Consider the following 12897-nt stretch of genomic DNA (forward strand, 5'->3'; position numbering starts at 1 on the left):
GCTTGTCTGAGCAAATCTTTGGTGGTGGCTGAAATGCTTAAACAGTACCTGTTATGCTGCAGTTCACGTGTCATTTCAGATCTTTGCGTGTTTTGAAGCAGAAAGATACTTTGGGGGGGGGGGGGAAGGGGGAGAAAATCGTTGCTCTTGTAGGATTGTGTGGGGCTTATAGTGTTCATGTAGGATCACCACTGTTTTGTCCACTTTGTGTTACTGGTTGCTATGTTAAACATCATAAATATCCATTGGAGCCACATTCCTTTTGGAGATCTCAAGTGCAATATCAGATGATGCCATTTAAAGCATAGAAATGAGCAGAACTCAGAAAAGGCAGCTGCTGGCAGCACAGTGCAAGGGGTTTTCACTTTTAAATAGTGGAAAGTGATTAATGTCAAAGAAGTTGGAGGTTCTATATTCATAAAAATTAAGCTGTTTACAATATATCTAAAAAGATGACTGTTCTAAAATGCTCTACAAGTTAGAAGGCTAACTATATTGCAATATAGCAAGTGAAAACTGACAAGTTAATCTTGGTGTTTCCATTTTTCTACATTAGTGGGTATAACTAAAAGTTGAAAAATAACACCAGGAGCAGTATGTCTCTGTTCCCAATGAGATCCATGACTTCATAGCTGAAATTAAGCTGTAGGTATTCATCTCATGTTTTCCTTTTTTATTCTCCTGTGACCTGTCATAGGGCATGATAAGAGAGCATGAGCTTTGTATTCTGTATATTGAGTCTGCCTAGTTGGAAATAAAAATCTCTGAGATGTTTTGTTGTTCTTTCTTGGATATCTTGAATACTGCTTCTTAAAAGTGTTGCTATACAAATGCATTAGATGCACTGACTTTTAATGTACGTTATTCTGGATGTGTTGCTAACACATTCTGCTGTGTTCTTCTGCACAGAGCTCACCAGCAAAGCCAGTATCTGCTAGAGAAATTCAGAAGGCTGAGGACACAAGACGGTATTTGCAACAAAACAGGTAAGAGATGTGCTAACACTGGTTTCTACAAAGTTTTGTGGTGAATCCAGAGCACCTGCACTGACTGTTTTTTTATTTTTTTAATGATGTTTTCTTCTGCTTCACTGGGAACGTGCACGGCACTTACAAATATGTTGTTACTCCAGGTTTGGAATTCATATTCTAGTCATGGCACTGATCAAAAGGCTTGGCTGTTCTATATCAATGCTCCGATTTAAATGGGTTGGTGAAAAAATCTGCCAGATTAAAGCATGTAGTTCCAAACAGATGTAATATATGCTTTGTGTGATTTAATTTGTGTTTTGATTAAACAATAGATAATTTTTTATCCATACATACGGGTCACAACTGGACAGGATATGAATGAGGAGGTTAGGTTTGGGTGTCCTGTTGAAAGGGCAGAGAATAAGAAAATTGATAGGGTTTTGATAAGACGAAATCAAAACTGACAGAACCTTAAATATACTTTGAAACACTGCAATATTCTGTGGAGCGGAAATGAATGCAGAGCAATCAGCAGAAAACCAGCTCAGCTGAACTAGGAATATTTTAAAGAGAGAGAACTGCAAGCTCTCAGTATGTCATTACTTACACTGTCAGTAAAGTGTGATGATGTTTAAAAATGGTCTTCAAAGAGAACGAGAAATCGAGAGTAGTGTGTCAGTGTTCCCAGAATCATGGCAGTGTTTTAACAGGGATCTTGAAATGTGCAATCAGTGTGTAAATATAGGAGCTGTATTGGTGTAATGGAGGATAACTCCTTCAGCATGTATCAGCTCTCCTTACTCTGTAGAGTCTGTAAGTAAAGCATAAAATAATTTGAGGTGAATGTAACATGCTCTCCCTAAATGAAGCAAATTCTTTTGGCTTGAAAGGCCAATTTGGTTTTGGTTTTATGATACTTTGTCCCGTTTGAACATTTGTGGTCAACATAGAAATAATTACACAAACAAGAAGTTCCATCCAAAGAAAACAAGGTGAGAAGGCAAGTTAGTCAGGAGTAAGCTGCTGCTTACATGTACAGACTGAACAATAAAGGAACTTTAGGGTATCCATTGTTAGCAAAATTTAAGTTGAGAATAGCGGTGGATCTCCATGTGCAGGTTGTTCATTAAGGATCGAAGGGAACTGGAGCTTACTTGTATTCTGGTGCAGCTGAGCAAAATTCTTAATGAGGCACTGAAAACAAGTAATATTATTGCCTTCGAGATTATGGAAAAACAGCCATATGACAATTGGCAGGTTTTAATGTATATAATTTTAAATACATACTAGACAAATATTTCATTTGTGCCATCCACAAGCTGTAAACTGCTTCCACTGTAACACGTTTCATGCATGCAGCCCTTGTATTCTTTTTTTGTTGTTTTTAACATGCTGGAGCCATTAAAACTCTTGAAGAGTTGGATGTAATGCAGGCTTCATCTTAAGAGTACTTACATTGGTTGATTGGGCTCAGTAAATAGAGTTGTTGCCCCTGGTGGGCTGTGCTGCATTTCTGATACAGCAACGCTGAGTGCACTCTGCTCTGAGTACACTTCCTGGCACTTAGTTGAACCCTGAATACTGTTCTTTCCAGGAACAAAAAGGCCTGTAATCTCCAGAATGTAATATTAAGAGAGATTCAAACTTCCTGTGTTTTGAAATCACTCTTATAATTAAGGAAATTACATCCATTAAATTATGAACTGCAGTAGTTGCGATCTGGTATCACATTTCTTCAGTTGTTTTAAATTCCACCTTTGTGCTTGTCCGAAGCTAACTGTCTGGGCAATTAGTTTTACAAACAGCTGTAATCTGGAGAAGGATTTGTCTGACAGTAGTGTTTATGCATCAGTGGCCAATCTCCCTTCCACCTGGTGTTTGCCTGCAGGGACACTGAATTACGAAGACCTGAAACTCTAAATTTGATGCAGGACAGAGAGCATCACCAAGTACTAAGGAGTTATGTGGACAGGACAGAGAGGTAGGGAGAAGAAACATATAGTTCCTACTAAATATTTTGTAATTATTTTCTTTGCTAACCATAGTAACCAGTTGTTCCTCTATGTGAGGATCATCTGGAGAGTTCCTGGAATGGTTACTTAATCAGCTCCTGTAGAATGAGTATTAAGTACTGGATATCTGAATGTAATAAGCCAAATGTACAAAGCCATTGATACTTCGTGAGCTGTGGAAGCATTTTAATACAGTTCAGGAGAAGAGGTAGAAATAACTGCACTGAGTCGACCATGAAGTAGTGAAGTTAAATCGTTATTGCAGCAGTTTAACACCTTACTTAATTGCTACTCTTACAGAGTTAATAAGATACATGTGCATCACTGACAACTCTATGTGACTTCATTTTTTTTTAATTTAAGATTGAAAATATACTTTCTCTTTTTCCATTTGGCAGACCCCCAGCTGATTCGCCTTACTTTCTCTCTCTGTCGAGTCACCAGAGTCAGGTAACTCTTCTGTCTTACTCTTCTGGCTGAGTCTGATGCAGAACCAAACTTAGGCTAGCCGTAAGACGCAGACTGTTTCTCTGCAACCCATCTGTCTTAACCTCTGTAGCTCTATCTGTACAGCACATGCACTGTTTTGTTCCAGGTGCCCAATACAGACCCCGACCTGCACCGCAGGCACGTAGAGCGCACCAGGCGGGAGGCACAGCTAGCAGCACTGCAGTACGAGGAGGAGAGGATGAGAACAAAGCAGATCCAGAGAGAAGCTGTTCTCGACTTTGTTAAGGTGCCTTTCTTTTAGTCCTGAGTTGATTCCAAACCTTTATCATTTTCTTTAATGAAAATGAATTGCTATGGTCATTAACGCTTGCATGCTGCACTCTGGGGCATGCGTGGTATTTTATAAAGCAGATGAAGAAGCAGCTAGGGTTTGAGCTGCCTGTAAAACGAGGCTTTTCATTACACATAACACAACTACCTTAGTCCTCTGGTAATATTGTGCAGAAAATGGTTGGTTTTTTTTTTAATTATCAAAGAAAATCAGCTCAGTCTTTCAGTTAAAAACTTAACAAAATGCGTCTTCGTTGGCAAGCCTGCTTTTCTTCTGTTGCCTTTGTTATTCATGAGAACTTTGTTCTCAGCAATAGAATTCCTCCCTTGGGTTATATTTTGAGTCTGTTATGCCTCTTTAAGATGCAAAAACAATTTGGGCTTTTTGTTTTCATACAATATAAAGGCTGGCTTTTGACTAATAATATTAGTGAAGTTTCAGCTTGTGGAAACTTGCAATCAGCCTGGTGCATGTTTTATTTAAAAACTAGGACTATTTCTGTTTCAAAACACTTCTTAATTATGCTGTAATATTCAGAGCTTTTGTTTCTCTGTCTTAATCTTTTAAATTGGTCTATCCTTTTTTTCTTTCTGTATAGCAAAAAGCATCCTTAAGTCCTCAGAAGCAAAGTCCTCTGGATAGTGAGGTAAGACTCCAATAAGAGCATTATTTTTTTCCATGGGAAAAAAAGAAGCTATCTCAGAAATCAGAGGTTTTCCTGATTGTGGAGAACACTTCAGGACTGGGTTATAGCATAGCATTTCACATTTAATCAGCCCTTGGTTGACACCCCAAGCACACACCTCCCCTTATGGATCAGTTCAATATTTCCTTCCGTTCGTGCAGGTTGCCTGTGTGAGTGTTTTGTTTTCTTGTATGTTTTCTATGTCCTATACGGAAAATAGATTTCATGTTCCATTTCAAGATGCTGCTTGGAAGCAATACAGTTCACTTTCTAATGGGAGTATGCAGACAAGTCTTTGTGGTGCAGTCATTTCTCGTTCGCCGATCAGTTTCCTCCCATTTGCCTGTCGTAATTCCAGTTATCCCAGAAAGATCAGCTATTTTTATTTTGAGGCCTGTTTGGTTATTCAAAACAAAAGAAAAGGACTTTCTTTTAATATCTTTTTATAGTCAAAGGCAATAAAAAGGGGACAAGAAATCACGCAGCGCTCAGTCTTCTAAAATGTGCAGATGTGAGCCAGTGACATCTGCTCACTGTGTGCATCACGTTTCGGTGTAATAAATGCTCTTCCACTGCTTGCCATCCCCTCTTACATGAGGGAAATTAATTCACGTGGCAGCGTTAATCAGATCAAAACCTTTAACAGCATACTGCAAGTGTATTTATATATCTATTAATGCAAGCATAATTATCAATTTAGAAGCATTTTCCACCTTATTTTTGCTTTGAAAATTACCAAAACATAGGATATTTGAAATAGTCTTTGCTCCTTTTTGCTCTTCTTACTGTTCTTTTGTTCTGAATTTATTCTTTTAAGGGTCCTTTGTTCTCCCATGGTAAAAACTGAATACGTGGTTGTCTGGATGTGCTTGAAACAGCACAGAGAGCAGGATAATTATTCCTTAAGTGATGGGAGTACCCTGTAATTCCTGGGTCATGTGGCTGTATATTCCTACGCAGTTTTGGCTACTGTATGGAACTGTAGAAGCAATGCCTCACAGTGCTATAAACAAGCAGCACGTGTTCCAAAATGTCTGTCTGTTCACAGCTGTGTCGTTCTGTTTGTTTCTGACATTACTCCATCTCTCCCACCTCCCAGTGTCCCTTTCCATCCAGAAGGTCTCAGCATACTGATGATAGTGCCTTGTTAGTGGTAAGATCCTGCACGCAACAGCCTTTTTCTGTGGCAGATTCTGGAACATAAAAATAATGATGTGTTACGGTTATCTCGGATTAGACCAACTCTTTCAGATCTAATCTAAATAGCATAAAACATGACCTCTTTTTTCAAAAGTGACTTATTTTGAGTATGTTGATATTTGTACTGTCAGCCATTTCTTAATAATATAGTGATGTTTTCCTGCAAAATAATTAAAGCTTACTTTTTGCTAAGAGCAGAAGGAAATTACTACTAAGGAGGAACAACTTAGAAAATTCAAAATTGACCTCTGGTAGTTCTACTTTGATTTGCCCTCCGTTTAGCTTGCTTCCTAATTGATGAGCTCTCCAGCGTCAAATAAACAACTGGATGCTCTGAATACAGCCCCCACTTGAGCTTTGTTTGCATCCTGCACCGGGTGCTTGGCATGGATTGGTGTCCTGGGAACCACAGCACAGCAAAAGGAAAATATTGCTCTACCCATAAGTGCTGAAAGTCGGAACTATTCCTCGTTCTCTGCTGCTGTTTTGTGATGAAAATGTCTTACTTACCTATTTTGAACACTAGCAAAAAGGAAAACTTTTATGTACTTCATGTTTTATGCTATTTCTTCTTTTATGGCATCTCACTGATGCAGCGTAATTAACGAATATTATTAATGCCACAATCTTTGTCTGTAGAAGGAGAATACACTTGATTTGCCTGCTGTTGCATGACTGCATGCCTGGGATTTATGTTCTTAGCTCATGTGCATCCCCATCACCTACCGAAATTCTCTATAGGCAGTGCTCTCAGAATACATCTCTTCAGAACGTGTTGGTCAGTGTTTACTCTCTTCATTCAGACGTCTTGGTGTTCCTGCTGTCTCATGCCCAGCACTGTGAGGGGGCAGAAGAAGGCTCCTTGTGAAAAGAATGTGTTGTGATCGTGCATGTACCTGTTGACAGAAATCACACTCAGCCAATCGAAATACAAAAGCACACTTGTATGCTGTAAGAACCAGGAGAGCAGACGTGGGTTTTGTGAAGTGTTGATGCTGACAGTTAATTCATCTTTAGAATGTATTTCAAAGACGATACGTTTTAAGGACCCCTTTAATTTGCTAGTGTCATCCCATGGTTTTTATTGTACTGAATTCTGGGTTGTATACTTGGAATTTTTAGCAATCAGTTTGTTGAACTTCTGTTCACGGTGGTTTCTTTTGTTCCTTTATCCTGATTAAAACTACGCACAAAAAAGAGGTGGGGGGGAAAAAGTGGCTGGGCTGGCAGGAAAAGTTGGAGCCGTATTTGAAAACAGTTTCTGCATTAAATTTTCTTTGGATTTCTTGCTCTTTTTCAGCAGCTCTAAACACTGCATCCCATACATCGTGGTTTCAGTGTATGAAACACTGGTTTTCTGAACTATGGAAGTATGATCTGCATATCTGTGCTGCAGTGGAAATGCATACTGTGTCTAATGATGACAGATGCCAGGACAGGTGCTTGTAGGGATTGTTGTAACTGGAACATGTAGCTCTGGGCAGCTCATGAATTTGCAGCAGTTGTTTTTTTCCACTACAGTATCTTGTATGGCAAAAACTTGTTTAACAGCAAGGAATCGATCACTGGTTTGCTTAAAAACCAGAAGTAGTCATAAGAGTTGAAATTATACTTTTACCTTTTTTAATTCTGTTTCCAGAATTTCCAATGTCCAGTTTCCTTGGATATTTCTTTTGTTCCTATGGGCTTGAAATGTAGCTAGATCTAAGTGCTGAGGCTGTTCTTTTCCTTCAGTGAAGCATAGGGGCATTCATATCGAAGCACGTTTGCTAATGACAGTTCAGTACATTTTTTCCATTTACATCCTTTTCTCTGTATCATTTTCTATGCCTAAACACTGCATGCCAATAAAGCTGCATACTGTCTATTGGATTTTCCACTAATCGTTCCAAAAAAAGTTAATAGTTACCTAGAATGCAAGTGAGCTCTCCTTTATTTTGGTAGTTCTTCAGGTGTCGTTACCTCTTTAACAGAAAAATTCCTCAAAGTCAAATTTAAGCTGTTATTTTCCTTTTTAAATCTCATCACGTTTCTTTTGCTCCTCTCGCCTGTTGCCATTTAACACAAATGACAGTTTGCTCTGGTCATTCCTTCCCATTGGTAGGTACTTCCAGGGCAGTCAGTTTCAGCTCACAAAATGGCTTTCCATGCCTTCTGTGAGCATCTATAGTTTACTGGCTTGTTCCTTCTGCATCCCTGTGATGTGATGCAAAGTGGGATTGGCCATAGGACTTGAGTGCGTGTTGTGATGGATGTCACTGCGTTGATTTCTGACAGCCAGACTAACTAGACCTTTGTGAAGAAATACAGTTGCTGGTGTCTCTGAGAAAATCTGCAGTGTGACTCGGTCTTGTACCACTCATATCCCTTTTGCCATTCCCACTAGAGTACTCTCATTGCAGTTGGGAGTGCTTATTAATACAGCACTAGTGCTACAGATTTGGGGTAATGATTTCAATCTTTCCTGCTTTTGAATCTCATCTTTCCCCAGATGGCTTTTTTCCCCCCTACTACTGTACGTTACAAGGTGGGCAGTGGGAGATGGATACTAAAGGTACCACTGTTTTCTCACAAACTGCTTCTCAGTTTGTCACAAAGCCTGTGAAATGCCCAGAGGGCACCAGGCAGCTGCTGTGACCTCTGTGTAACACTCATGTTACTGCTGCTGTGGGCTGCCTTCGTTGTGTTTTCTTCTTGTGGTCTCCAATGTGACCTGGGACCATCATCACAGTTAACACATGGGATCTCTGAGACATCTGAAGTTAAGCCTTTTGGGCACCAGTGTGCTACAAGTAATAACAGCGTGAGTAAAGAAAGCATGACTTGAATTACGCTAACTTGTGCCCTGGAGGTTTCTCTTGGGCAGTTATCCTCCATTTGTATGCTCAGGCAACTGACAATCAAATTGATGTAAAATAGCCTTATTTTTAGTTAGTGCAGAGTTATAGTTGGACTCTGTTTTGGCATTCTTTCTATCTAAAGTTGTTTCTGGCTGGGGACATTTCTCTAACTTCATTGCTACACCTAGAAATGAAGAGCAGTGTTTGCAGTCAGAATTGCAGCGCCCTGATTCTTCTTGTATTGCAGCTACCTTCTCTTACAGTTGTTCTTTGCCTCACTTCTTCCTCTTTTGCCTCCCTTTCTTTTCTCGCTGTCCCTGACAGAATGGCTTTGAGCCTCTCTTTGTGTTTGAGATTGACAATAACACCAATACCATTAAGAGAAGGCCAGGGACTCGCAAACAGGTGAAGAGCATGTGCTGTGTTGCTGTTGTGCTTCTCTTACCCTCTGTGTGCTGTGTTCCCCCCTTTGCCCGCTGCTGGGTTTGTGGGTAGTGACTGCTGCTTGTTAGTCTGTGTCAAGGTTGTCCTGTTCTTTTTGTACAGGAATAAAGATGCATTCATGTCCCAGACCACCACCATTTGTTCTATTTTGCTTTTTGGTATACTAGCTGATGTTACATTTGCTGAAATGACATTTTGAAACTTGTAAAGCAAACAAACGAAAACAGCAAAAAGAGTTAGCTCTGCACTGCTGCAAAGGAGGCTGTTCTGAGGATCAGCTGCTCTCTGCATGGGGCACGAAGGTGTTTGTGTGAGGTTTGCCCTGTCTGCAACATCTTCCATGTGTAATTCACAGAGATCAGCATTAGGTGTTAGTGGCAGAACAAACACGTGTCCTTTAGCCCATTAGATATGAGCATCTCTGATCTTACAGAGTTGATAGATTAACTTACTACAAACGCATAGCATACTTGAAACATTAAAAAGGAAAGTATTTATTTAGAGTAGTGGCTCAGGATGGGCTGTTAGAGGGTACATTGGAATGAGAGTCTGATGGCATAGATGTTACTTTAGGTGTTTCTTTAGGAAGTGCCTACCTGTTTGTCGTTCAGTTGTGCTTCCGATGGCACTTTGCTGTGTGTAAAAAGGAGGGTTTCACCTCCCAAGCTCATTAGCCAGAAAGTTCAGGAGGGTAGGAAAGCTTTAACCACACTTTGTCAAGCAAATACCTGTTGTGCCTGCCTTTTGCTTTTTAAGTGTTTCCAAGCACATAACCATGATCACCTCCTCCTTTCTGACTCTGCTACTCAGTTCCACCTGTGCACGTGCCCTACCAGCCGCTTGCTAACACTGCTGCTGCCTTGTCTTTCTTTCTGCATTCAGTCCCTCTCAGGGTTGAATCGAGACAGCTGTGCTGCTGCCCTGCCTAACGCCTCTGCCCTCAGTCCTGCCAAGGTATCTCTTGCTATTATCATTCACCAATAAAGCCAACAAAAAACTCGGATCCACACATCTGTTTTAACAGGTGTTGGTATGTCAGCTTCTAGTCAGAAGTTCAGGTAGGGTATGAATCTGATTTACATGATTAAGCTGTAGTAGCTATGACCTCATCTTAGCTTTAGGCTGTGTCTAAGCTAAAAAACATGGTAACCCTTCTGCTCCAAGGGGTTCCTCGTTGTCTTTGATGTTGCTTTTTATTTACAAGATGATTTTCTCTTAACAAAGTCGAGATTATCAGAAGTACTTCTACTGTATTCTTTTCTGGCTTGCTTTTCCCATTGAGTATAGTTATCCTATAATTTTCTTTTGTGGAAACTGCTATTCTGAATGCATTCATCATGAGAAATTGGTCTGTGCTAAGTACTGTAGTAAGACTAAAGTGTATTTCGCTAGGGAAATTGATATTCAGTGAATAGCAGTTCCGTATTATCAAGGTGTCAAAGACTCTGTGTATTCTTATCTGTGCTGCTGTTCTGCAAGTTTAGCATGTTCTTTAATTAGCTGCTCTTGCTGTGCCCCCTCTGCAAAGGATACTTAACATCTTGGTGAGGAGTAAACAAAGAGAGCATTGCACTCAGTGCTGTTTTGTTGCTTCTTCCTCAGAAAAGAGTAATTGTGGCATTTCTGCAAATAAAAAAGTTTAGCTGCTTTCTGCAGAGATAAGACTTGGGGAACAACGTGTTTTTCACATCTGGCTTTTCATTCTGAAGTATGTGTAGATGGATGGTGCCTTACATAAAACACAGCAAATAGTAAAAATGTAGTCACAGCTTTTTCCAGATTAGGACCATTTATGCTCTTCTACTTTTTTTTGTCTACAGAGTGATGACAGATCCAACATCTCTCCTGGCTCACCCACCACTCAGACAGGTAACAGAGAAAGGAAGCAGAGCTTCTGAAAAACGAGATCAAAATATCTGCCTGCACATGTGTTCTGTGAGGAGAAGGGAGTGCTGTATGTGGCACTGCTGTGCTTGAGAGCTTACCCACTTGTTTAGGTCTCCTTGAAAACACACGAGGGGAGAGGCAGCAGGGCTGAAGCCTGTCCTCAGGGACAGTGTAGGCTTTGGCCCACAGATTCATTCAGCAGCAGTCAGAACAGTTGTTGGAAGTGATATGTGGAATGTGCTTTGCATGGCGAGTGTCCTTGAAAGTGCCTTTTCCTGCTCCATGCTTTTATCATGCATGCATGTAATTTATTTTGTCATTATATTAAAATTTATTTTGTTTTGTTTTTAATTACCACGTTGCTGAACCCATTTCCTATTTAAATTCTAACCGTTTCCTTCTTCCTCATTTCCTTTCCTGTGCCTTCCCACATTTGTTTAGTCCACCTTTCCCCTCCACATCCTGGTCATGCAGCCCTGCCTTCCTATAGAAACCCTTCCCAGCGACCCGAGAGTTTCCTTTTTCGAGCAGCTGTCAGGGATGAAGCAAACAAAGGTAGGTTATGTAACTCAGAAATCAGCTTGTTTTGCATTGCGTTTTAGTAACGTTTGCCTTACCTGGGTTTTGCACTGCTCTGTTACTTCAGGTCATTATCATCAAACTAGCTTTAGGGTTCCGTTTGCAAACATGTGGCACTATAAATACTTTGTGAGTGACCACTGTATTTGTGAAAATGTGGGAATCTGTTCTTCTTGGTCCTTGTCCTTACGCCTAAAAAGATAGCAAGGAAATGCCACGCAAGCCTTCAAGTTATAAAGGCAGCTTGGTAGAGTTTGCACTGTATGTAACAGCATATGGCAAAATTACAAAGCCTGTAGAAAGGTTAAACTCTTTCAACATACTTCATCTGTCAAAACTTTGTCCTCTTTTTGTGAATGATTAGTAGCCAACAGAAACTACAAAATCTGAAGGGAAAAGATGCGTTAGGAAACACCTCATTTAGATTAGCAGGTCACTAGTTTGATAGATTAATAGGCTTTTAAAGAGGCAGATTTGTGAAGTGGAATGCCCTGTACCCATTCTGGAACACTGTGGGTGTGTAATGCAGCAGCAGAGGGCAGTCAGCCAAACCGTACTTACTGATTTCTCTCCATGCTGTTTTTTCAGTGATTGCTTCATCATCTTCCCGTGCCTTGCCTCCTGCTAATGACTCTGCAGACACTAGAGTTAGGCAGAACTCCAAGCAGCGTGAGGAGGAGCTGGAGCTAATAGAGCAGCTACGTAAGGTAAGTGCTGACAAAAAAAAGAGTGAACCTCTCTGTAGATGCGTTGTGTGCCATCATGTTAAAGCTGTCCTTGAGTTCTGGACTGATTGCACTGAGCCAGTAATGGTGAGGAGTCGACTAAAATTGAATGGCATTGTGCAATCTGAGTGTTTCTTTCAGATGGAGGCAGTGGTGGTTATTTTTTTTTTTTATTGTGGATAAAGTTAGATTCAGCTGCAGTGAAATACACAGCACTACCTTGCTTCTGACTGGCCAGTGATCTTTGCTGTTAGATCTTTTTGATCTTTTGCTTATCGCCCTTCATACTTGTGGGAAGATCTCTGGGAAGTTCCCTCATTGTCTTTCCTTTTAATCTCTTTTTAAAATTTCATCTTTGCTATGAAGCCTACAGAAAAGCAGGTGGCATGCAGGGACTGCTGCCAGTCGTGATGACAGCATACTTTCCTTTTGTGCTCTGAATCTACCTGTTGACTCTTGCTTTATCCTTAGTTAATTGTAGAATATCTGTGGCAAAAATCTTCCTACCATTGAGGCTTTTTGTTTGTTGAGGAGCACTATGCCCTGCTTTGTGCCCATGACAGTGGCTGATACTGACTGTGCCACAGGGCATTAAGGTACTGCTCTGCTTTGCCCCAGGCACACTTGTGCTGTCTGTAAAGGGATTCCTTGAAGTGCTCTAATGCTCTGAGCTGTCTCAGTAAATGAGAATTCCTCTTTCTAAAGCTGATTTTAAAAGCTGTAAGCATCCCAGATAGACAGAGTTCTTTCTCTGCAAACTATCAGAGTAAGAG

The 12897-nt window shown here is 40.4% G+C and overlaps 1 protein-coding gene across 14 annotated transcripts in view; it reads left to right on the forward strand.

Annotated features, from left to right (window-relative positions):
* Positions 1-12897, forward strand: part of LRCH3 (leucine rich repeats and calponin homology domain containing 3) — a 51440-nt gene that overhangs the window by 26560 nt on the left and 11983 nt on the right. For 3 of the 14 annotated variants that reach the window (XM_085232621.1, XM_085232618.1, XM_085232619.1), the window contains exons 10-19: positions 910-986; positions 2860-2952; positions 3382-3433; positions 3579-3719; positions 4363-4410; positions 5549-5602; positions 8814-8894; positions 10754-10802; positions 11262-11375; positions 11988-12106. In XM_085232621.1, coding sequence (XP_085088747.1) covers positions 910-986; positions 2860-2952; positions 3382-3433; positions 3579-3719; positions 4363-4410; positions 5549-5602; positions 8814-8894; positions 10754-10802; positions 11262-11375; positions 11988-12106 — 828 coding nt within the window. Of the gene's footprint in view, positions 1-909; positions 987-2859; positions 2953-3381; positions 3434-3578; positions 3720-4362; positions 4411-5548; positions 5603-8813; positions 8895-9815; positions 9888-10753; positions 10803-11261; positions 11376-11987; positions 12107-12897 lie in introns of all 14 variants that reach the window. The other 11 variants (XM_085232626.1, XM_085232622.1, XM_085232623.1 and 8 more) reach the window with 9 other exon arrangements.

Source organism: Meleagris gallopavo, chromosome 11 (assembly GCF_905368555.1).
Source record: "Meleagris gallopavo chromosome 11, MGAL_WU_HG_1.1, whole genome shotgun sequence".
NCBI lineage: Eukaryota > Metazoa > Chordata > Aves > Galliformes > Phasianidae > Meleagris > Meleagris gallopavo.